At 43.7% G+C, this 24,986-nt stretch overlaps 1 protein-coding gene across 1 annotated transcript in view; it reads right to left on the minus strand.

Moving 5' to 3' along the window:
* Positions 1-24,986, minus strand: part of TNPO1 (transportin 1) — a 949,742-nt gene that overhangs the window by 389,510 nt on the left and 535,246 nt on the right. Inside the window, exon 13 of the mRNA XM_053699707.1 lies at positions 14,451-14,537. Within this exon, the coding sequence (XP_053555682.1) occupies positions 14,451-14,537 (87 nt within the window). The remainder of the gene's footprint in view (positions 1-14,450; positions 14,538-24,986) is intronic.

Below are 24,986 nucleotides of genomic sequence, written 5' to 3' on the forward strand. Positions count from 1 at the left end.
TGGCAAAGAGCCCAGCAAAGCTGGTCACATGATCCCTCCTAGGCTCCGCCTACCCCAGTCATTCGACCGACGTTAAGGAGGAATATTTGCATAGGAGAAACCATATGATACCGTGGTGACTGTAGTTAAAGAAAATAAATTATCAGACCTGATTAAAAAACCAGGGCGGGCCGTGGACCGGACACACCGTTGGAGAAAGTAATTTATCAGGTAAACATAAATTCTGTTTTCTCCAACATAGGTGTGTCCGGTCCACGGCGTCATCCTTACTTGTGGGAACCAATACCAAAGCTTTAGGACACGGATGATGGGAGGGAGCAAATCAGGTCACCTAGATGGAAGGCACCACGGCTTGCAAAACCTTTCTCCCAAAAATAGCCTCAGAAGAAGCAAAAGTATCAAACTTGTAAAATTTGGTAAAAGTGTGCAGTGAAGACCAAGTCGCTGCCCTACATATCTGATCAACAGAAGCCTCGTTCTTGAAGGCCCATGTGGAAGCCACAGCCCTAGTGGAATGAGCTGTGATTCTTTCGGGAGGCTGCCGTCCGGCAGTCTCGTAAGCCAATCTGATGATGCTTTTAATCCAAAAAGAGAGAGAGGTAGAAGTTGCTTTTTGACCTCTCCTTTTACCGGAATAAACAACAAACAAGGAAGATGTTTGTCTAAAATCCTTTGTAGCATCTAAATAGAATTTTAGAGCGCGAACAACATCCAAATTGTGCAACAAACGTTCCTTCTTCGAAACTGGTTTCGGACACAGAGAAGGTACGATAATCTCCTGGTTAATGTTTTTGTTAGAAACAACTTTTGGAAGAAAACCAGGTTTAGTACGTAAAACCACCTTATCTGCATGGAACACCAGATAAGGAGGAGAACACTGCAGAGCAGATAATTCTGAAACTCTTCTAGCAGAAGAAATTGCAACCAAAAACAAAACTTTCCAAGATAATAACTTAATATCAACGGAATGTAAGGGTTCAAACGGAATCCCCTGAAGAACTGAAAGAACTAAGTTGAGACTCCAAGGAGGAGTCAAAGGTTTGTAAACAGGCTTGATTCTAACCAGAGCCTGAACAAAGGCTTGAACATCTGGCACAGCTGCCAGCTTTTTGTGAAGTAACACAGACAAGGCAGAAATCTGTCCCTTCAGGGAACTTGCAGATAATCCTTTGTCCAATCCTTCTTGAAGGAAGGATAGAATCTTAGGAATCTTAACCTTGTCCCAAGGGAATCCTTTAGATTCACACCAACAGATATATTTTTTCCAAATTTTGTGGTAAATCTTTCTAGTTACAGGCTTTCTGGCCTGAACAAGAGTATCGATAACAGAATCTGAGAACCCTCGCTTCGATAAGATCAAGCGTTCAATCTCCAAGCAGTCAGCTGGAGTGAGACCAGATTCGGATGTTCGAACGGACCTTGAACAAGAAGGTCTCGTCTCAAAGGTAGCTTCCATGGTGGAGCCGATGACATATTCACCAGATCTGCATACCAAGTCCTGCGTGGCCACGCAGGAGCTATCAAGATCACCGACGCCCTTTCCTGATTGATCCTGGCTACCAGCCTGGGGATGAGAGGAAACGGCGGGAATACATAAGCTAGTTTGAAGGTCCAAGGTGCTACTAGTGCATCCACTAGAGCCGCCTTGGGATCCCTGGATCTGGACCCGTAGCAAGGAACTTTGAAGTTCTGACGAGAGGCCATCAGATCCATGTCTGGAATGCCCCACAGTTGAGTGACTTGGGCAAAGATTTCCGGATGGAGTTCCCACTCCCCCGGATGCAATGTCTGACGACTCAGAAAATCCGCTTCCCAATTTTCCACTCCTGGGATGTGGATAGCAGACAGGTGGCAGGAGTGAGACTCCGCCCATAGAATGATTTTGGTCACTTCTTCCATCGCCAGGGAACTCCTTGTTCCCCCCTGATGGTTGATGTACGCAACCGTTGTCATGTTGTCTGATTGAAACCGTATGAACTTGGCCCTCGCTAGCTGAGGCCAAGCCTTGAGAGCATTGAATATCGCTCTCAGTTCCAGAATATTTATCGGTAGAAGAGATACTTCCCGAGACCAAAGACCCTGAGCTTTCAGGGATCCCCAGACCGCGCCCCAGCCCATCAGACTGGCGTCGGTCGTGACAATGACCCACTCTGGTCTGCGGAAGGTCATCCCTTGTGACAGGTTGTCCAGGGACAGCCACCAACGGAGTGAGTCTCTGGTCCTCTGATTTACTTGTATCCTCGGAGACAAGTTTGTATAGTCCCCATTCCACTGACTGAGCATGCACAGTTGTAATGGTCTTAGATGAATGCGCGCAAAAGGAACTATGTCCATCGCCGCTACCATCAAACCTATCACTTCCATGCACTGCGCTATGGAAGGAAGAGGAACGGAATGAAGTATCCGACAAGAGTCTAGAAGTTTTGTTTTTCTGGCCTCTGTCAGAAAAATCCTCATTTCTAAGGAGTCTATTATTGTTCCCAAGAAGGGAACCCTTGTTGACGGAGATAGAGAACTCTTTTCCACGTTCACTTTCCATCCATGAGATCTGAGAAAGGCCAGGACGATGTCCGTGTGAGCCTTTGCTTGAGGAAGGGACGACGCTTGAATCAGAATGTCGTCCAAGTAAGGTACTACAGCAATGCCCCTTGGTCTTAGCACAGCTAGAAGGGACCCTAGTACCTTTGTGAAAATCCTTGGAGCAGTGGCTAATCCGAAAGGAAGCGCCACGAACTGGTAATGCTTGTCCAGGAATGCGAACCTTAGGAACCGATGATGTTCCTTGTGGATAGGAATATGTAGATACGCATCCTTTAAATCCACCGTGGTCATGAATTGACCTTCCTGGATGGAAGGAAGAATTGTTCGAATGGTTTCCATTTTGAACGATGGAACCTTGAGAAACTTGTTTAAGATCTTGAGATCTAAGATTGGTCTGAACGTTCCCTCTTTTTTGGGAACTATGAACAGATTGGAGTAGAACCCCATCCCTTGTTCTCCTAATGGAACAGGATGAATCACTCCCATTTTTAACAGGTCTTCTACACAATGTAAGAATGCCTGTCTCTTTATATGGTCTGAAGACAATTGAGACCTGTGGAACCTCCCCCTTGGGGGAAGCCCCTTGAATTCCAGAAGATAACCTTGGGAGACTATTTCTAGCGCCCAAGGATCCAGAACATCTCTTGCCCAAGCCTGAGCGAAGAGAGAGAGTCTGCCCCCCACCAGATCCGGTCCCGGATCGGGGGCCAACATTTCATGCTGTCTTGGTAGCAGTGGCAGGTTTCTTGGCCTGCTTTCCCTTGTTCCAGCCTTGCATTGGTCTCCAAGCTGGCTTGGCTTGAGAAGTATTACCCTCTTGCTTAGAGGACGTAGCACTTTGGGCTGGTCCGTTTCTACGAAAGGGACGAAAATTAGGTTTAAACACTAAAAAACTCTAAGCCATCTCCGTGGAGATGTTGCCTGTACAACGGCAAAGAGAATGACTGGGGTAGGCGGAGCCTAGGAGGGATCATGTGACCAGCTTTGCTGGGCTCTTTGCCATTTCCTGTTGGGGAAGAGAATATCCCACAAGTAAGGATGACGCCGTGGACCGGACACACCTATGTTGGAGAAATAACAATTAACCGGTTTAAACACACTGCAGTCCCTGCCACAGTCTTTGCTGCGGCGTTTCCCTTCCTTAGGGGTTATTCACAACAGTAATAAGCCTCTCTGAAGTCCTTTTCTAAGCCTCTGGACCTTCCACGTGAAGCTGCATGAACTGCCTAGAGAAAAGTAACTGCGCAACTGAGGCGCGAAAATGAGTCCTCCTCCCTCTGCATTCCAGAGTGAAGGGGCCTTTCTGACAAGATTAGGTGTCTAAACGGCTGCCAGGCGCAAATAAAGTTCCCCAAAAGTGTTTCAAAGTTTACAAAAACACTCCAAATGTCACATAAACATGATAAAAACCAAACGGTTTAGCCCACAATAGTGTCAACCAGCATAGAGCCCAAGTTATAAGCCTTAATTCTGTTACTGAGTCTAAGAAAATGGCTTAACTATCCCAGAAGGGAAAACTGATAGTTTTCTAGCATTACTAGGTCTGGTTAGAAAAGTGACTGATCATACCTGAAGCAGATAAGCCTGCAAACTGTTCCCCCCAACTGAAGTTCTCTGGTTTCAACAGTCCTGTGTGAGAACAGCAATGGATTTTAGTTACTGGTGCTAAAATCATACTCCTCTTTTAACAGAAATCTTCATCACTTTCTGTTGTAGAGTAAATAGTACAAACCGGCACTATTTTAAAATAACAAACTCTTGATAGAAGAAATAAAACTACAACTAACACCACATACTCTTTACCATCCCCTTGGAGATGCTACTTGTACAGAGCGGCAAAGAGAATGACTGGGGGGCGGAGCCAGAGGGGAGGCTATATGGACAGCTTTGCTGTGTGCTCTCTTTGCCATTTCCTGTAGGGAATGAGAATATTCCCACAAGTAAGGATGAAGCCGTGGACCGGACACACCAATGTAAGAGAAATTAGGATTCGAAGATTTAAAATGTGAAATCCTAGAATCCCTGCACCATAATTCAGCATAAAAGACTGGAAAGGTTCTTTCTATTGAAAATGAGCAAAGGGAATTGAATCCAATGCTGTGGCCATAAGACTTAAAACTTCTATGCATATATAGCAACTGAAGGAAATAATAGAGACTAAAGGTACCGACAGACGGAACCCAATAAAATTGTCCCTTGTCTGATAGAGACAAAGACAGTGACACAAAACTATCTGGAAACCTAAAAAAGGTGACCCTTGTGTGAGGAATCAAGAGCTTTTGAAAAAAACATCCTCTAACTATGTCCTGGAAGAACAAAGTGAATCATATGAGATTCCGCATCCTCAGAAAATAATCTGAATGAAAACAGAAAAATGAAAATATGCATTTATTGTATCTAATGAAAACAAATAATGCTATCACTGACCAAAAAAAGGCAAAATAGTTTGAATAAAACTCCAAAACCCAGTTCCTAAAAATAGAACTGGAAGAAATACCCCAGAAGATTCCAGGTCTGAGCAGCGCTTGAACCCCACGGGTGATCAGTCATGCTTCAACAGTACCCAAAATATATAGGACCGAAACACACTTAAAGAAAGTGTTAGCCTTACTGGAATATATCAAAGAAATTTGGACCGAATAGAACCAAATAAATTTCAAAAAAGTCTTAACCTGCCCCTTAACAGCCGAGCTGGAATACGGCACGTACATCGCAATTTTAGGGAGCTGATTTTGAACTGAAAAATTTCCGAATAAAAACATGTTACTTGGGAAAGAATTCAAGAATTTGTTCCTTAATAAGAACAACCAAACTAATATAAGCTTAAAGTTTTAGTCTTAGAACTCAATCTTGAAGCCCAGAGTAACAGTTAAGAATTGAATCCAATTATAAAACAAATAATTGATTATCTTAGAACAAAAGAAATATGGATTTTTAGAAATCACAAAATTCTTCTAGCTAAAACAGCTAAAGACATAGATTACACCTCATTTGCAAAAATATTCAATAAAATGAAGATACAAATGAAATTATTAGCATGATAGTCAAGTTAAAGGACCAGTCAATACACTGGACTTGCAAAATCAATAAATGCAAAACAACAAGACAAATGCAACAGCACCTAGTCTAGTAAATTTTGTCCCTTTAACAATGCTAAAATAAATCATAATCTGATACTTGATCTTAAAGTAAACAGAAAAAATTAAGCAATTGCAACATCATCCAAATAAATCACAGGTCCAAGAAAAGTACCTGAAACAAAATAATTTTCCATAAATAAGATACAACCATCTAAAGAAAAATAAATACTATTTTGCTATAGAAACAATAGCATAATTAGTAGGAGTAGAGATAGCCCCAATAAATTGGAGAACCCTCCAAATTGAATTTAACTGCCGGCAAAGAATATAGTTTAAAACCTTTGAAGAAGGAATAAAAGAAAATTCTCAGCCTATTCCATTCCCTAGTAAGAGGAACTGGAAAAACCTCTGAAAACACAGAATAAATAAGCAGAAATAAAATGTTAGCTAGTCTTGAAAAAGAACTAGCTACCTTACTATCCAAAATAATCAACACCTTTTCAACAAAGAACAAATGTACTGGAATAAAAAAATAAAAAAGTAGATTTGTTAGTGTCAATATCTGATGAAGAAAATTCTGAATGAGAAAAAAACATCACCAGAAAAGATAAATTAGCATTTTGTTGGTCATTTGAAACTTCAAAAATTAAAAAAGAAGTTTGAAAAAGACCTTAAAATTTTATTAGAAGGCATGAAGTCAGACAAAGCCTTTAAAATAGAATCAGAAAAATATTCTTATAAAACTTCTAATTATTTCTTGTACATAAGATGTAAAAAGAATAGCAATTTATAAAGCATAAATACTAATGGATTCTGCATATAAAAGTTTAACATGAAACTTATAACAAACCATAGCTAAAGATAAACATTCATAACATTGAAAATAAATTAACTTAGCTTTGGTAGGACTGAACTCAGTCAACGGAATCCCTTAGAACGTTTTGAAACAGGAACAGTGAAATCTTGCAATATGTAATCGAAAAAAACAAAATTTAAAGCAAAATTATCAAATTCCTTAAATGACAGTTTCAGGAATGGGAAAGAATGCAAAATAATAAGCTTCTGGAAACCAGAAGCAATAAAAAAAGTGAGGTTTAAATAATGTGAGGAAAAAAGTGGAACAAAAAAGATGCCCACATTTTTTGGCGCCAAATACGACGCCCACATTATTAGCGCCAAATACAACGCCAATATATTTGGCGCTAAATATGACGCCACCTCCTCTGACGCCGAAACCGACGCCCACATTTTTTGGTGCACAAAAATGTCTGAATACGCATGCGTCAAAAAATGACGTTAACAGAATACAACTTCCGGCGTCAACTACGGCGCCGGAAATGACAAATTTTTGCGAAAAAAAAGTCCGCGCCAAAAATTACGCAATAAAAAGAAACATTTTCTGCCCCCGCGAGCCTAACAGCACGCAGGAAAAAATGGTCAATTGAAAATTTTCAAGGTAAAGAAAAAATAATTTGAAAAGCATTATCCCAAATAATGAAACTGACAGTCTGAATTTTAAAGGAATACGGATTATCCTGAATCAAGGCAAATATAAGTTTATAGACATATATTTAGAACTTTACATATAAAGTGCCCAACCATAGCTTAGAGTGTCACAAAAAAAATAAGATTTACTTACCCCAGGACACTCATCTACATATAGTAGATAGCCAGACCAGTACTGAAACAAGAATCAGTAGAGGTAATGGTATATAAGAGTATATCGTCGATCTGAAAAGGGAGGTAGGAGAAGAAATCTCTACGACCGATAACAGAGAACCTATGAAATAGATCCCGTAGAAGGAGACCATTGAATTCAAATAGGCAATACTCTTCTTCACATCCCTCTGACATTCACTGCACTCTGAGAGGAAAACCGGGCTCCAGCCTGCTGCGAAGCGCATATCAATGTAGAATCTAGCACAAACTTACTTCACCACCTCCATGGGAGGCAAAGTTTATAAAACTGAATTGTGGGTGTGGTGAGGGGTGTATTTATAGGCATTTTAAGGTTTGGGAAACTTTGCCCCTCCTGGTAGGACTGTATATCCCATACGTCACTAGCTCATGGACTCTTGCTAATTACATGAAAGAAAAGGAAATTTATGCTTACCTGATAAATTGATTTATTCTACAATACGACGAGTCCACAGATTCATCCTTACTTGTGGGATATTATCCTCCTGCTAACAGGAAGTGGCAAAGAGCACCAAAGCAGAGCTGTATATATAGCTCCTCCCTTCTCTCCACCCCCAGTCATTCGACCGAAGGTATAGGAAAAGAAAAGCTAAAAGGTGCAGAGGTGACTGAAGTTTTGAAATAAAATAAATTCTGTCTTAAAAGACAGGGCGGGCCATGGACTCGTCTTATCGTAGAAGAAATCAATTTATCAGGTACGCATACATTTCCTTTTCTTCTACAAGATACGACGAGTCCACGGATTCATCCTTACTTGTGGGATACAATACCAAAGCAACAGGACACGGATGAAAGGCAGGGACAAGACAGATACCTAAACGGAAGGCACCACTGCATGGAACTTTTCTCCCAGAAGAAAGTATCAAATTTGGAAAATTTGGAAAAAGTATGAAGGGAGGACCAAGTCGCAGCCTTACAAATCTGTTCAACAGAAGCATCATTTTTAATGCCCATGTGGAAGCCACAGCTCTAGTAGAATGAGCCGTAACTTTTTCAGGGGGCTGCTGTCCAGCAGTCTCGTATGCCAGGTGGATTATGTTTTTCAGCCACAAAGAAAGAGAGGTAGCCGTAGCTTTTTGACCCCTATGTTTTCCAGAAAAAACAACAAATAGAGAAGATGTTTGACGGAAATCCTTGGTCGCTTGTAAGTAAAACTTTAAGGCATGGACCACGTCCAAGTTATGTAACAGACGTTCCTTCTTAGAAGGATTAGGACACAAGGAAGGAACAACAATTTCTTGATTAATATTCTTATTTTAAACAACCTTAGGAAGGAATCCAGGTTTAGTACGCAAAACCACCTTATCAGAATGGAATATAAGATAAGGCGAGTCACATTGTAACGCAGAAAGCTCAGAAACTCTTCGAGCAGAAGAGATAGCAACTAAAAACAAAACTTTCCAAGATAAAAGCTTAATATCTATGGAATGCATGGGTTCAAACGGAACCCCTTGAAGAACATTGAGAACTAAATTCAAGCTCCATGGCGGAGCAATAGGTTTAAACACAGGCTTGATTCTGATTAAAGCCTGACAAAAAGACTGAACGTCTGGGACATCCTCCAGATGCTTGTGTAGTAAAATTGACAAAGCAGAAATGAGTCCCTTTAAGGAACTAGCTGATAATCCCTTCTCCAATCCTTCTTGGAGAAAGGACAAAATCCTAGGAATCCTAACCCTACTCCATGAGTAGCCCTTGGATTCGCACCAATAAAGATATTTACGCCATATCTTATGATAATCTTTCTAGTGACAGGCTTGCAAGCCTGAATCAAAGTATCAATGACCGACTCAGAGAATCCCCGCTTAGATAAAATCAAGCGTTCAATCTCCAGGCAGTCAGCTGCAGAGAATTTAGATTTGGATGTTGGAACGGACCTTGGATGAGAAGGTCCTGTCTCAATGGAAGTTTCCACAGTGGCAGAGAGGACATGTCCACTAGATCCGCATACCAAGTCCTGCGTGGCCATGCAGGCGCTATTAGAATTAGCGAAGCTCTCTCCTGTTTGATTCTTGCAATCACACGAGGCAGGAGAGGAAATGGTGGAAACACATAAGCCAGGTTGAACGACCAAGGTACTGCTAGAGCATCTACCAGTACAGCTTGGGGATCCCTTGACCTGAACCCGTAATGAGAAAGTTTGGCATTCTCACGAGATGCCATCAGATCCAATTCCGGTGTGCCCCATTGACGAATCAATGATGCAAACACCTCCACATGGAGTTCCCACTCCCCTGGATGAAAAGTATGACGACTTAGAAAATCCGCTTCCCAGTTCTCTACTCCTGGGATATAGATTGCTGATAGATGGCAAGAGTGAGCCTCCGCCCATCGGATTATCTTTGAAACCTCTATCATCGCTAGAGAACTCCTTGTTCCCCCTTGATGATTGATATATGCTACAGTCGTGATATTGTCCGACTGGAATCTTATGAATTTGGCCAAAGCCAACTGAGACCACGATTGAAGCGCGTTTAATATTGCTCTCAGTTCCAGAATATTGATTGGCAGTAGAGACTCCACCTGAGTCCAAACACCCTGAGCCTTTAGGGAATTCCAGACTGCACCCCAGCCCAAGAGGCTGGCGTCCGTCATCATTATTACCCATGCTGGCCTGCGGAAGCACATTCCCTGGGACAGATGATCCTGTGACAACCACCAAAGAAGAGAGTCTCTGGTCTCTAGATCCAGATTTATCTGAGGAGATAAATTTGCATAATCCCCATTCCACTGTCTGAGCATGCACAGCTGCAGTGGTCTGAGATGAAAGCGAGCAAACGGAACAATGTCCATTGCCGCTACCATTAATCCAATGACCTTCATACACTGAGCCACTGATGGCCAAGGAATGGACTGAAGTGCTCGGCAAGTATTTATAATCTTTGATTTTCTGACCTCTGTCAGAAATATTTTCATGTCTACCGAGTCTATCAGACTTCCCAAGAATGGAACTCTTGTTAGTGGAACTAGTGAACTCTTTTCTATATTCACTTTCCAACCTTGAGTTCTCAGAAATGCCAACACGATGTCCGTGTTAGATTTGGACAGATGATACGTTGACGCCTGGATCAAAATATCGTCCAGATAGGGCGCCACTGCTATGCCCCGCGGTCTGAGAACCGCCAGAAGGGACCCTAGCACCTTTGTGAAGATTCTGGGAGCTGTGGCCAACCCGAAAGGAAGGGCTACGAACTGATAGTGTTCGTCCAGAAAGGCAAACCTTAGAGAAACTGATGATAATCCTTGTGGATAGGAATGTGAAGATACGCATCCTTCAGGTCCACGGTGGTCATATATTGAACCTCCTGGATCATTGGCAAAATTGTTCGTATAGTTTCCATCTTGAACGATGGGACTCTGAGAAATTTGTTTAGGCATTTAAGATCTAAAATTGGTCTGAAAGTTCCCTCTTTTTTGGGAACCACGAACAGATTTGAGTAAAACCCCTGTCCCTGTTCTAGTTTTGGAACTGGAAAGATTACCCCCATGGTATAGAGGTCTTTTACACAGCGTACGAACGCCTCTCTTTTTGTCTAGTCTACAGAAAAACGTGAAAGATGAAATCTCCCTCTTGGGAGAAAATCTTTGAATTCCAGCTGATACCCCTGGGTCACAATTTCCAATGCCCAAGGATCCTGAACATCCCTTACCCAAGCCTGAGCAAAGAGAGAAAGTCTGCCCCCTTCTAAATCCGGTCCCGGATTGGGGGCTGCCCCTTCATGCTGTCTTGGTAGCAGCAGTGGGCTTCTTGGCTTGTTTACCTTTATTCCAGGCCTGGTTAGGTCTCCAGACTGACTTGGATTGAGCAAAATTCCCTTCCTGCTTTGTGGCGGAAGAGGAAGCAGAGGGTCCTCCTTTAAAGTTTCGAAAGGAACGAAAATTATTTTGTTTACCCCTCATCTTAACAGACTTATCCTGAGGCAGGGAATGACCTTTACCTCCAGTAATGTCAGAAACGATTTCCTTCAATTCAGGCCCGAATAGGGTCTTACCTTTAAAAGGAATAGCTAAAAGCTTAGATTTTGACGACACATCAGCAGACGAAGATTTGAGCCATAACGCTCTACGCGCTAAAATGGCAAAACCTGCATTTTTCGCCGCTAATTTAGCCATTTGAAAAGCGGCATCGGTAATAAAAGAATTAGCTAGCTTGAGAGCCTTAATTCTATCCAAAATGTCATCTAATTGGGTGTCAACCTTAAGAGACTCTACTAGAGCATCAAACCAAAAAGCTGCTGCAGTAGTAACTGTAACAATGCAAGCTATAGGTTATAAAAGGAAACCCTGATGAATAATTTCTTTAGAAGACCCTCTAACTTTTTATACATAGGATGTTTGAAAGCACAACTGTCCTCAATAGGTATAGTTGTACGCTTAGCCAGGGTAGAAATAGCTCCCTCCACCTTAGGGACCGTTTGCCAAGAATCCCTAATGGTGTCAGATATGGGAAACATTTTCTTAAAATTAGGAGGGGGAGAGAACGGTATACCTGGTCTATCCCATTCCTTTGTAACAATGTCCGAAATTCTTTTAGGAACTGGAAACACATCAGTGTAAGTAGATATTTGTCCATCTTACACAATTTCTGTGGCGGTATCACAATAGGGTTACAATCATCCAGAGTCGCTAAAACCTCCCGGAGTAACAGGCGGAGGTGTTCAAGCCTAATTTCAGAGCACTGTGAGGGTACATCGGAAATGGCCAATAAGGCATCAAAGGGTTCAGTATGTACCTTAATACCTGACCTACTGCGTTTTCCCTGTAAAACTGGCAGTTTAGATAATACCTCTGTAAGGGTAGTAGACATAACTGCAGCCATATCTTGCAGAGTAAGAGACGCACTAGATGTACTTGGCGTCGCTTGAGTGGGCGTTAAAGGTTGTGACACTTGGGGAGAATTGGATGGCATAACCTGATTCTCTTCAGACTGAGAATCATCCTTAGACATACTTTTATCACCTAAAATATGTACTTTACAGTGTAAGGCCCTTTCAGTACAAGGAGGACACAATGTAAGAGGGGGTTCCACAATGGCTTCTAAACACAGAGCATTGACTTTCCTCAATGTCAGACATGTTGAACAGGCTAGTAATAACCACAAAAGTTGTGAAACACTTTATTTATTGATGAAAACAAATGTTTGAAAAAGAAGTACTATGCCTTTAAGAAATAAAGTGCACAATTTTTCCAAATCGGGGGGGGGGGGGGGGGGGGAGAACAGCTGGCTCCCTCGTGTGCAGCCATATCTTACTTTGGATGAGAACGGCTGGCTCCCTCGTGTGCGGCCCTATCTTACTTTGGATTTTGGGGAGGACTTATCTGACCTACCTAGTGCAGCATATTTATTGCTATCTGGTATGTAAAGCCAGTCGTGTAGGAGTGGGTTAGTTTGAGCACTTTACTCTGGGATCTATGACACTCGTCACCCCGGCTCTTTCAGACATTCATATCTAAATTCAACTAAGGCTGCCTCTATGGAAAATGTCTATTGCCTCCTGCAAAGGAACTATTTTATATTTTTATGCTGTGTTTCCTACCCAAAAGTCTATGGAAGCTGTTATTCATTACTGTGCACAAGAGAGACTTCATTACTGTTGTATATATTGTGTGCGTTTCCTTACTCATACTGTGCTTAGAGACCATTTATGCATATATTTACTGTGATTATGTCCTTTAGACGGGTAGTATGTGTTATTCTCTGTCTACATTCCCTTGAAGTCTATGAGGTTGGATGCATGTCTCACAGCCACCTTTTGAATGCCTATATATTTTAAGCTACTAGTTGAGCAATCTGGAGCTGTAATATCTATGTTTCTAGTATTCTATTTGTAGACATTGGGAAGTTTTATTCTTCTGCATACATTTATAGAGCTAAGGACAAATGGTCCCATATACAAACATATTGTAGGAGAAGTTTATACCTCTTAGCTGCACATAGTGCTAGCTATTAATACTATATTGCACTCAGCTTAGCTAACTTCCACGTGGCTATACATTGCAGCATACCCGATTTTCTTTTAGGACTGACAACCTAGAAACAATTAGATAGTCACCGAAGGAATATATGGGTGTGCTGTGTTCTACAAGGGCAAAAGAGGCTAATTGGGTTGGATCTGTTTTGGTGTACACATACTTGAGCATACAGTGAATGGGACAATAAGACTGAAATGTTCCTTGGATAATTAAGACCATTCTGTTTTTTTTATGTATTCTTGTACAGCCACACAGTGAAAGTTGGGGGTTCTTGTGTAAACTGTGACCCAAAATTTAATTATCCTGAAGTTTTATAGGCTTGCAGATCTTTTCTTCTTAGGTACCAGCAAAAGTATATTTGTAAGATTATATGTAGCTAATATGCCAACCCTTAGATTGTCTTTAATGTTGTATGAGTTAATTATTTTATGTCTCAACTTATTGTTATCACGAAAGAGTTTTCCCTTTTGGTCTGGCTGAACCTATATATAACTCAGGAGTATATCGTATCTGAAGAAGTTTCCAACATAGCTGCTTTATCCCATTCACTTAGTGTTTTTAGAAATGGCGAATATACACACTCTTAGCCCCAATGCGGTAATGATTAAGTAATTTTTATTCCCTGCATTATCCCTCCATTCCTGTTTGGACAGGGCAGAGGCTACGAAACTCTGCCAAAGAGTTTAGCTGCTCTTTGGGCCCTAATAAGAATAAAATAGCTGTGTTTACATATATACTCTTTCCTACATTTAGTCTGTTAGTTGTATTATTATTTTACTTAACCTTTAACCTGATGACGGTTTAAGATAAGATTTTTTACTGGTTTCTTTACGCGACTTAAACTAAAACTGAGTTACTAATGATATGTCCTCAGCTATACTCCAGTTTTCAGATCCCTTGGGTGGATCTCTGTAGCATTGACGACACTGGGAAGATTAAATAATAAAATGAGGTGTACTGATGAAGGCTAATTTTTTGCCCGGCTGGGCAAGACTTGACTTTCTAGTGGTGTACGGATGTAACAAATGTCTTATATTACTGTTTTCTGTGATGCTGCCCTGCAATATGTAAATGTTTTACTTACTGTTTTGTTTGCCTCAATAAAAACATTATTAAAAAAAAAAAAAAAAAAAAAAATGATTGTTACAGAACACTTACCTCAAGTAAAGGGAAAAGATCTTTGTCCTCATCCTTCAGTACATTCCATTTTTGAATAAGTGGAGGCATCAGCATTTGAATGTACTCCTAAATTTAAAGCAGAATGTGCACACATTAAATGCTAGCATTGTTTTTAAATTAAAAACAGTCAAAGACATTTACACAGTTTGGACTAAAAACAGCGTTGGCGCAGCAACTGTAAAGAATATTTCACATCAAAATGAATAGGTATAGGAAACATCAATTGTTTGATTTTAGACGTTTACTTTCTTTAATATCAGTTACCTATTACAAAAAAAAAACTAATTATGCTTACCTGATAATTTCATTTCCATCGTGGGGAGGAGAGTCCACGGCTTCATTCATTACTGTTGGGAAATACAGAACCTGGCCACCAGGAGGAGGCAAAGACACCCAGCCAAAGGCTTAAATACCTCTCCCACTCCCCTCATCCCCCAGTCAATCTCACGAGGGAACAAGGAACAATAGGAGAAATATCAGGGTATAAATGGTGCCAGAAGATAAATTAAATTTAGGTCCGCCCGCCGGAGATACGGCGGGAGCCGTGGACTCTCCTCCCCACGACGGAAATTAAATTATCAGGTAAGCATAATTTATGTTTTCCATCTAAAGGGGAGCAGAGTCCACAGCTTCATTCATTACTATTGGGAACATATACCCAAGCTCTAGAGAACACTAAATGAAACTGGGAGGGTAAAAGGCGGACCCTAATCTGAGGGCACCACAACCTGTAGAACCTTTCTCCCAAAAGCCACTTCCGCAGAAGCAAAAACGTAAAATTTTTAAAAGTTTGTGAAAGTATGCAAGGAAGACCAAGTAGCCGCCTCATTTTTGAAGGCCCAAGACAAAGCCCCCGCTCTAGTGGAATGAGCCGTGATCCTCTGAGGAGGCTTATGTCCCGCTGTCTCGTAAGCCAAACGGATCAAGCTCCTCAGCAAAAAAGACAAAGAAGTAGCAGAAGCCCTCTGACCCCTGCGCTTCATGGAATACACAACAAAAAGATGTAGATTGCCTGAAGTCCTTTGTAGCCTGAAGATAGAATTTCAGGGCACGGACCACATCTAGATTATGAAGTAACCGCTCCTTCGAAGAAGGGTTAGGACACAAAGAAGGAACAACTATTTCCTGATTGATGTTACGATTGGACACCACCTTGGGGAGAAACCCCAAGCCAGTGGGAAGAACAGCCTTAACCGTATTAAAAACCAGATAAGGGGCACATGTTGCAAGGCCGCCAGTTCGGATACTCTGCAAGCCAAATCAATGGCCAACAGGAAGAGAGCCTTCCAGGACAGAACCTTAATGTCAAGAGAATGCATAGGTTCAAACGGAACCTGCTGCAAAACCTTAAGGACCAAGTTTAAGCTCCATGGGGGAGCAGACTGCCTAAAGACAGAGCCTGATGATTAAAGACAGAGCCTGATGATTAAAGACAGAGCCTGATGATTAAAGACAGAGCCTGATGATTAAAGACAGAGCCTGATGATTAAAGACAGAGCCTGATGATTAAAGACAGAGCCTGATGATTAAAGACAGAGCCTGATGATTAAAGACAGAGCCTGATGATTAAAGACAGAGCCTGATGATTAAAGACAGAGCCTGATGATTAAAGACAGAGCCTGATGATTAAAGACAGAGCCTGATGATTAAAGACAGAGCCTGATGATTAAAGACAGAGCCTGATGATTAAAGACAGAGCCTGATGATTAAAGACAGAGCCTGATGATTAAAGACAGAGCCTGATGATTAAAGACAGAGCCTGATGATTAAAGACAGAGCCTGATGATTAAAGACATGATGATTAAAGACATGATGATTAAAGACATGATGATTAAAGACAGAGCCTGATGATTAAAGACAGAGCCTGATGATTAAAGACAGAGCCTGATGATTAAAGACAGAGCCTGATGATTAAAGACAGAGCCTGATGATTAAAGACAGAGCCTGAACAAAGGATTGAATGTCAGGGAGCTCAGCGAGTCTCCTATGCAACAAAACAGATTATGCCGAAATCTGTCCCTTTAAGGAACTAGCGGCAAAACACTTCTCCAAACCCTCTTGAAGAAAAGACGGAATTCTGGAAACCCTCACCTTGTGCCAAGGGTATCCATGTTTCTCACACCAGGCCAAGCAAGTCCTCCACACCTCATGGTAGATGCGTTGAGTGACTGGCTTTCTTGCCTGAACTAGAGTGTCAATCACACTTTCAGAAAGACCTCTCTTGGCTAGGACTAAGCGTTCAATCTCCACGCAGTCAGCCTCAGAGAATCGAGATTTTGATGTTGGAAAGGACCCTGTTCCAGCAGATCCCTGCAACAGGGTAACCTCCACGGCGGAGAGGATGACATCCCCACCAGATCCGCAAACCACGTCCTCCGCGGCCACAAAGGAGCAATCAGAATGGTCGACGCTCTCTCCTGCTTTATGCTTGCCACTATACGAGGTAGAAGTGGTAAGGTAGGAAAAAATGTATGCTAGATCGAACCCCCAAGGCACCGCTAATGCATCTATCAGTTCTGCCTGGGGGTCCCTCGACCCGTATCAGGGAAGTTTGTTATTGAGTCTGGACGCCATGCGACCTATCTCCGGCGTCCCCCATTTGAGGCAAATCTCTGCAAACACCTCGGGATTAAGAGACCATTCCCCCGGATGGAATGTTCGCCTGCTGAGGAAGTCCGCTTCCCAGTTGTCCACACCCGGAATGTGGATCGGTGAAAGAGCAGTTGTGGGACTACGCCCATTCCAGGATCCGAGACACCTCCCTCATTGCGAGGGAGCTCCTCGTACCCCCCTGTTGGTTGATGTAAGCCACCAAGGTAATGTCTGTCTGAAACCTTATAAAGTTGAACGTCCCCAGACGGGACCACGCCATCAGAGCATTGTAGATCGCTCGAAGTTCCAGGATATTCATCGGTAAAAGGGACTCCAGCCAAACCATTATCCCTGCTCCATCCACCCCAAACAGCTCCCCATCCCGTTAGACTCACTTCCGTGGTCACGACCTCCCAGGACGGTCTCAAGAAGGATGTCACCATGGACAGTTGTTCCGGGCAGATCCACCAAGAGAGGGAGGTCCGAGCCTGCACATCCATGGATATCAGCTGTGACAGATCTGAATGATTGCCGTTCCACTGCCTCAATATGCATAATTGAAGAGGCCTGAGATGAAACCTGGCAAATGGAATGACGTCTATGCTGGAGTCCAATCACCTCCATACATTGAGCCACTGAGGAGCGAAGGGCCAGACAGGTGGACGCAAGCTTCCTGCATCTTTGATCCGTGAGGAAAATCTTAATCGACAGAGTATGATGGTGCCCAAAAAATCCACCCTGGTGCTGGGTACCAGGGAGCTCTTTCCGGAGTTTACCTTCCATCCGTGAGATTGAAGCAATAGGAGCAAATTCCTTGAATGGTCCACTGTTAGACTGAAGGACAGCGCCTGAACCAGGATGTCGTCCAGATAGGGCGCCACCGCAATGCCCCTGGATCTGGCCACTGCAAGCAGAGCCCCGAGAACCTTTGTGAAAACTCTCTGGGCCGTCACCAGACCGAAAGAATGGCCACAAACTGGAAGTGCTAGTCCAGAAAAGTAAATCTTAGGACCTTGAAGTGGTCCCTGTAAATTGGAACATGAAGGTAGGCATACTTCAAGTCTATTGTGGTCATGAACTGCCCCTCTTGAACTAGGGGCAAAATGGACCTGATCGTTTCCATTTTGAACGATGGAACGGACAAAAACTTGTTTAAACATTTCAAATCCAAAATCGGGCGGAACGTGCCCTCCTTTTTTGGAACTACAGATTTGAATAATATCCTAGAGCCCTTTCTGCAAGGGGTACTGGTACGATAACACCACAGAGAAAAGATCCCTCACACATCCTAGAAAGGCCTCTCTTTTCCGGCCTTGATGACAGGTTTGACACAAGGAATCTGCCCCTGGGTGGAAAGGACTTGAACCCTATCTTGTAACCCTGGGAGACGACCTCTAGAACCCAAGGGTCCTGAACATCCTGCAACCAGGCTTCGTAGAAGAGAGATAACCTGCCCCCCTACTCGGTCCGTAGACCTGTCGGGGGCCGCCCCTTCATGCCGACTTGGTCTTGGCGGGCTTCTTGTTCTGTTTGGACTTGTTCCAAGACAGAGCAGGTTTCCAAGTACCCTTGGATTGGTCCGCTTTCGCGGCAGGCTGTGGACGCTTAGCCCATTCTGCAAGAAAGGGACGAAAAGTAGATTCTTTAGGTTTAGATTTCTTATCCTGGGGTAGCAAGGCACCCTTGCCTCCCGTGGATATAAGAGAGTCCAGGCCTGGACCGAACAGAATCTTTCCTTGAAAAGGCATGGACAGCAACCTCAATTTAGAGGTCATGTCCGTCGACCAGAATTTTAGCCACAAGGCTCTGTGCGCTAAAACCGAAAAAACTGACACCTTAGCATTCAGGCGAATAATCTGCATATTAGCGTCACAAATGAAAAAATTGGCTACCTTCAAAGCCTTAATCTTTTCCTGCACCTCTGCGAAAGAGGGATCACCCGCAATTATTCCACACAGGGAATCACACCAATATGATGCAGCTCCAGCAACCATGGCTACGGCTGTTGCCGGCTGAAAAACAAACCCTGTGTGCTGAAACATCTTTCTCAGCATGTTCTCCAACTTTTTATCCATGGGCTTTTTGAACAACTAACTATCCTCTAGGGGAAAAGTCGTTCGATTAGCGAGCGTGGAGATAGCCCCATCCACCCTAGGGATGGTCCCCCACAGCTCCAACTGAGCCTCCGGAACAGGGAAAAGTTTCTTAAAGGACGAGGAAGGGGAAAAGGAAGAACCTAATCGAGCCCATACATTCTTGATAATGTTAGCCATCTTTATAGGAACCCGGGAAGGTCTGGGGTACCACCCTGTCCTCATAAACCTTATCTAACTTAGGGATAGAAGGTTCCTCCGGAAGCATTATGCTCCGGAACCTCTAGAGTAGCAAGCACTTGCTTTAGTAAAAAGCGCAAATTCTCCATCTTAAACCTATAGCCAGGCTCCTCTGCAGGAGCTTTAGATGACGCGGATTCTGACCCAGGAGCAGCCCCCTCCGAAGTGTTGGAGTGGGCCTCGTTGTCAAACCACTCTGCAGGAGTTTCCGACATGGACAAATCCTGGGCCTGTTTGCTTTGAAAGGCCCTACGCTTGCGCTTAGCAGAGCGTGGTAAGGCGTGGATCACTTTGGAAACCGCCGACTGCAGTTGATCCGCAAAATCTTGAGGCCAACAAGTCTCTCCCGAAGGAGCAACAGTCAGACTCCGGGGCGCTACATGTGCAATAGGGGACTCCACTCCGGAAAGTACCTCACGGGACGGAGAACCCTCAGAGGTGGACTGCTCAGTGGTACTAGACATTCTTTTAGTTTTAGAGTTCTCGACCCTCTCAATGTATCTGGAGCATAATTGCGCAGGCTGGTCTATCAGAACCTCACAATAAACACAGGTATGAGACTTTGTTAAAGAGGGAGTACCCTCTAACGCGTCAGAATCCTCCATAGTTTGCGCTTTATTAGAATAAAAGAGAACATAAGCACCTTTATAACCACCAATGGCCGGGGCACTCACCACTACCTATGACCCGGACTACAGAAACCGCTTTGTCTCCTCCATCGCAGATCAGACCGGAAGTGAAGAAGCTCCACCCGGTAACAAGGGAGCCGCACAGGACCGCCCCTGCCTAAAGGAGAAAACGCGCCAAAAAAGGCAAAAAACTCCCGGAAAAAGAACCTGATAGTTCCACACTTGCCAGAGCCTCAATTCGCACAAGCACAGCAATGACACAAACAATATCATGTATAACCCCCCCTGTTCAATAATCCCCCTACCAAGAATATTAACCCATGATTCTGTAAAGATAAAAGGTGCCACACTGTGGCCCTGTCTTCTATGTTAATATTGTGTATAAAATGAAACGATCTTACCAGAATCCATGCAGTGGAACAAGAACACGGCCATTCAAGTGTCACAGATCAAAGCAGCGCTCCTGACATGGACTTGAGAGAAGAAAGCAGTCTGCGAAGCTAGTCAACGCCGATTGCTGTAGGAGCTGTTAATATGAGTCGGGATGGTTTCGCAAGAGACTCTGTCTGCATCTCCGGACTCTAACTTTCACCCAATCCCTCACTGAGAAGCCTTATAGGGCTACTTAAAACTCCAGCCCCATTGCGAAGAGTTATACCCTCCATAAGAGACCTCCGAATCTTCAGCACCTCTCTGTCAACTCCTGTGACGAAAGGCAAAGAATGACTGGGGGATGAGGGGAGTGGGAAAGGTATTTAAAGGGTTAGAAATTGATTCCCATGTGAACCTAATTAAAAACAGAATTTATGTTTACCTGATAAATTACTTTCTCCAACGGTGTGTCCGGTCCACGGCGTCATCCTTACTTGTGGGATATTCTCTTCCCCAACAGGAAATGGCAAAGAGCCCAGCAAAGCTGGTCACATGATCCCTCCTAGGCTCCGCCTACCCCAGTCATTCGACCGACGTTAAGGAGGAATATTTGCATAGGAGAAACCATATGTTACCGTGGTGACTGTAGTTAAAGAAAATAAATTATCAGACCTGATTAAAAAAACCAGGGCGGGCCGTGGACCGGACACACCGTTGGAGAAAGTAATTTATCAGGTAAACATAAATTCTGTTTTCTCCAACATAGGTGTGTCCGGTCCACGGCGTCATCCTTACTTGTGGGAACCAATACCAAAGCTTTAGGACACGGATGAAGGGAGGGAGCAAATCAGGTCACCTAAATGGAAGGCACCACGGCTTGCAAAACCTTTCTCCCAAAAATAGCCTCAGAAGAAGCAAAAGTATCAAATTTGTAAAATTTAGAAAAAGTGTGCAGTGAAGACCAAGTCGCTGCCTTACATATCTGATCAACAGAAGCCTCGTTCTTGAAGGCCCATGTGGAAGCCACAGCCCTAGTGGAGTGCGCTGTGATTCTTTCAGGAGGCTGCCGTCCGGCAGTCTCATAAGCCAATCGGATAATGCTTTTAATCCAGAAGGAGAGAGAGGTAGAAGTTGCTTTTTTGACCTCTCCGTTTACCAGAATAAACAACAAACAAAGACGAAGTTTGTCTGAAATCCTTAGTAGCTGCTAAGTAAAATTTGAGAGCACGAACTACATCCAAGTTGTGCAACAAACGTTCCTTCTTTGAAACTGGATTAGGACACAAAGAAGGCACAACTATCTCCTGGTTAATGTTTTTGTTAGAAACAACTTTTGGAAGAAAACCAGGTTTAGTACGCAAAACCACCTTATCTGCATGGAACACCAGATAAGGAGAAGAACACTGCAGAGCAGATAATTCTGAAACTCTTCTAGCAGAAGAAATTGCAACCAAAAACAAAACTTTCCAAGATAATAACTTAATATCAACGGAATGTAAGGGTTCAAACGGAACCCCCTGAAGAACTGAAAGAACTAGGTTGAGACTCCAAGGAGGAGTCAAAATTTTGTAAACAGGCTTGATTCTAACCAGAGCCTGAACAAAGGCTAGAACATCTGGCACAGCTGCCAGCTTTTTGTGAAGTAACACAGACAAGGCAGAAATCTGTCCCATCAAGGGACTTGCAGATAATCCTTTTTCCAATCCTTCTCGAAGGAAGGATAGACTCTTAGGAATCTTAACCTTGTCCCAAGGGAATCCTGCAGATTCACACCAACAGATATACCAAATTATGTGGTAATTTTTCTGGTTACAGGCTTTCAGGCCTGAACAAGAGTATTAATAACAGAATCTGAGAACCCTCGCTTTGATAAGATCAAGCGTTCAATCTCCAAGCAGTCAGCTGGAGTGGGTCGAACGGACCTAGAACAAGAAGGTCTCGTCTCAAAGGTAGCTTCCATGGTGGAGCCGATGACATATTCACCAGATCTGCATACCAAGTCCTGCGTGGCCACGCAGGAGCTATCAAAATCACCGACGCCCTCTCCTGATTGATCCTGGCTACCAGCCTGGGGATGAGAGGAAACGGCGGGAACACATAAGCTAGTTTGAAGGTCCAAGGTGCTACTAGTGCATCCACTAGAGCCGCCTTGGGATCCCTGGATCTGTACCCGTAGTAAGGAACTCTGAAGTTCTGACGAGAGGCCATCAGATCCATGTCTGGAATGCCCCACGGTTGAGTGACTTGGGCAAAGATTTCCGGATGGAGTTCCCACTCCCCCGGATGCAATGTCTGACGACTCAGAAAATCCGCTTCCCAATTTTCCACTCCTGGGATGTGGATAGCAGACAGGTGGCAGGAGTGAGACTCCGCCCATAGAATGATTTTGGTCACTTCTTCCATCGCTAGGGAACTCCTTGTTCCCCCCTGATGGTTGATGTATGAACTTGGCCCTCGCTAGCTGAGACCAAGCTTTGAGAGCATTGAATATCGCTCTCAGTTCCAGAATATTTATCGGTAGAAGAGATTCTACCCGAGACCAAAGACCCTGAGCTTTCAGGGATCCCCAGACCGCGCCCCAGCCCATCAGACTGGCGTCGGTCGTGACAATGACCCACTCTGGTCTGCGGAAGGTCATCCCTTGTGACAGGTTGTCCAGGGACAGCCACCAACGGAATGAGTCTCTGGTCCTCTGATTTACTTGTATCTTCGGAGACAAGTCTGAATAGTCCCCATTCCACTGACTGAGCATGAACAGTTGTAATGGTCTTAGATGAATGCGCACAAAAGGAACTATGTCCATTGCCGCTACCATCAAACCTATCACTTCCATGCACTGCGCTATGGAAGGAAGAGGAACGGAATGAAGTATCCGACAAGAGTCTAGAAGTTTTGTTTTTCTGGCTTCTGTCAGAAAAATCCTCATTTCTAAGGAGTCTATTATAGTTCCCAAGAAGGGAACCCTCGTTGACGGAGATAGAGAACTCTTTTCCACGTTCACTTTCCATCCGTGAGATCTGAGAAAGGCCAGGACAATGTCCGTGTGAGCCTTTACTTGAGGAAGGGACGACGCTCGAATCAGAATGTCGTCCAAGTAAGGTACTACAGCAATGCCCCTTGGTCTTAGCACCGCCAGAAGGGACCCTAGTACCTATGAGAAAATCCTAGGAGCAGTGGCTAATCCGAAAGAAAACGCCACGAACTGGAAATGCTTGTCCAGGAATGCAAACCTTAGGAACCGATGATGTTCCTTGTGGATAGGAATATGTAGATACGCATCCTTGAAATCCACCTTGGTCATGAATTGACCTTCCTGGATGGAAGGAAGAAGTGTTCGAATGGTTTCCATCTTGAACGATGGAACCTTGAGAAACTTGTTCAAGATCTTGAGATCTAAGATTGGTCTGAACGTTCCCTCTTTTTTGGGAACTATGAACAGATTGGAGTAGAACCCCATCCCTTGTTCTCCTAATGGAACAGGATGAATCACTCCCATTTTTAGCAGGTCTTCTACCCAATGTAAGAATGCCTGTCTTCTTATGTGGTCTGAAGACAACTGAGACCTGTGGAACCTCCCCCTTGGAGGAAGCCCCTTGAACTCCAGAGAATAACCTTGGGAGACTATTTCTAGCGCCCAAGGATCCAGAACATCTCTTGCCCAAGCCTGAGCGAAGAGAGAGAGTCTGCCCCCCACCAGATCCGGTCCCGGATCGGGGGCCCGCATTTCATGCTGTCTTGGTAGCAGTGGCAGGTTTCCTGGCCTGCTTTCCTTTGTTCCAGCCTTGCATAGGTCTCCAGGCTGGATTGGCTTGAGAAGTATTACCTTCCTGCTTAGAGGACGTAGCCCTTGGGGCTGATCCGTTTCTGCGAAAGGGACGAAACTTAGGTTTATTTTTGGTCTTGAAAAGACCTATCCTGAGGAAGGGCGTGGCCCTTGCCCCCAGTGATATCAGAGATAATCTCTTTCAAGTCAGGGCCAAAGAGTGTTTTCCCCTTGAAAGGAATGTCAAGCAATTTGTTCTTGGAAGACGCATCCGCTGCCCAAGATTTTAACCAAAGCGCTCTGCGCCACAATAGCAAACCCAGAATTTTTTCGCCGCTAACCTAGCCAATTGCAAGGTGGCGTCTAGGGTGAAAGAATTAGCCAATTTAAGAGCACGAATTCTGTCCATAATCTCCTCATAAGAAGAAGAATTACTAATAATCGCCTTTCCTAGCTCATCAAACTAGAAACACGCGGCTGCAGTGACAGGGACAATGCATGCAATTGGTTGTAGAAGGGAACCTTGCTGAACAAACATCTTTTTTAGCAGACCTTCTAATTTTTTATCCATAGGATCTTGGAAAGCACAACTATCTTCTATGGGTATAGTGGCGCGCTTGTGTAGAGTAGAAACCGCCCCCTCGACCTTGGGGACTGTCTGCCATCAGTCCTTTCTGGGGTCGACTATAGGAAAACAATTTTTTTAAATATGGGGGGAGGTACTAAAGGAATACCGGGCCTGTCCCATTCTTTACTAACAATGTACGCCACCCGCTTGGATATGGGAAAAGCTTCGGGGGGCCCCGGGGCCTCTAAGAACTTTTCC

This window comes from Bombina bombina, chromosome 2, assembly GCF_027579735.1.
Source record: "Bombina bombina isolate aBomBom1 chromosome 2, aBomBom1.pri, whole genome shotgun sequence".
NCBI lineage: Eukaryota > Metazoa > Chordata > Amphibia > Anura > Bombinatoridae > Bombina > Bombina bombina.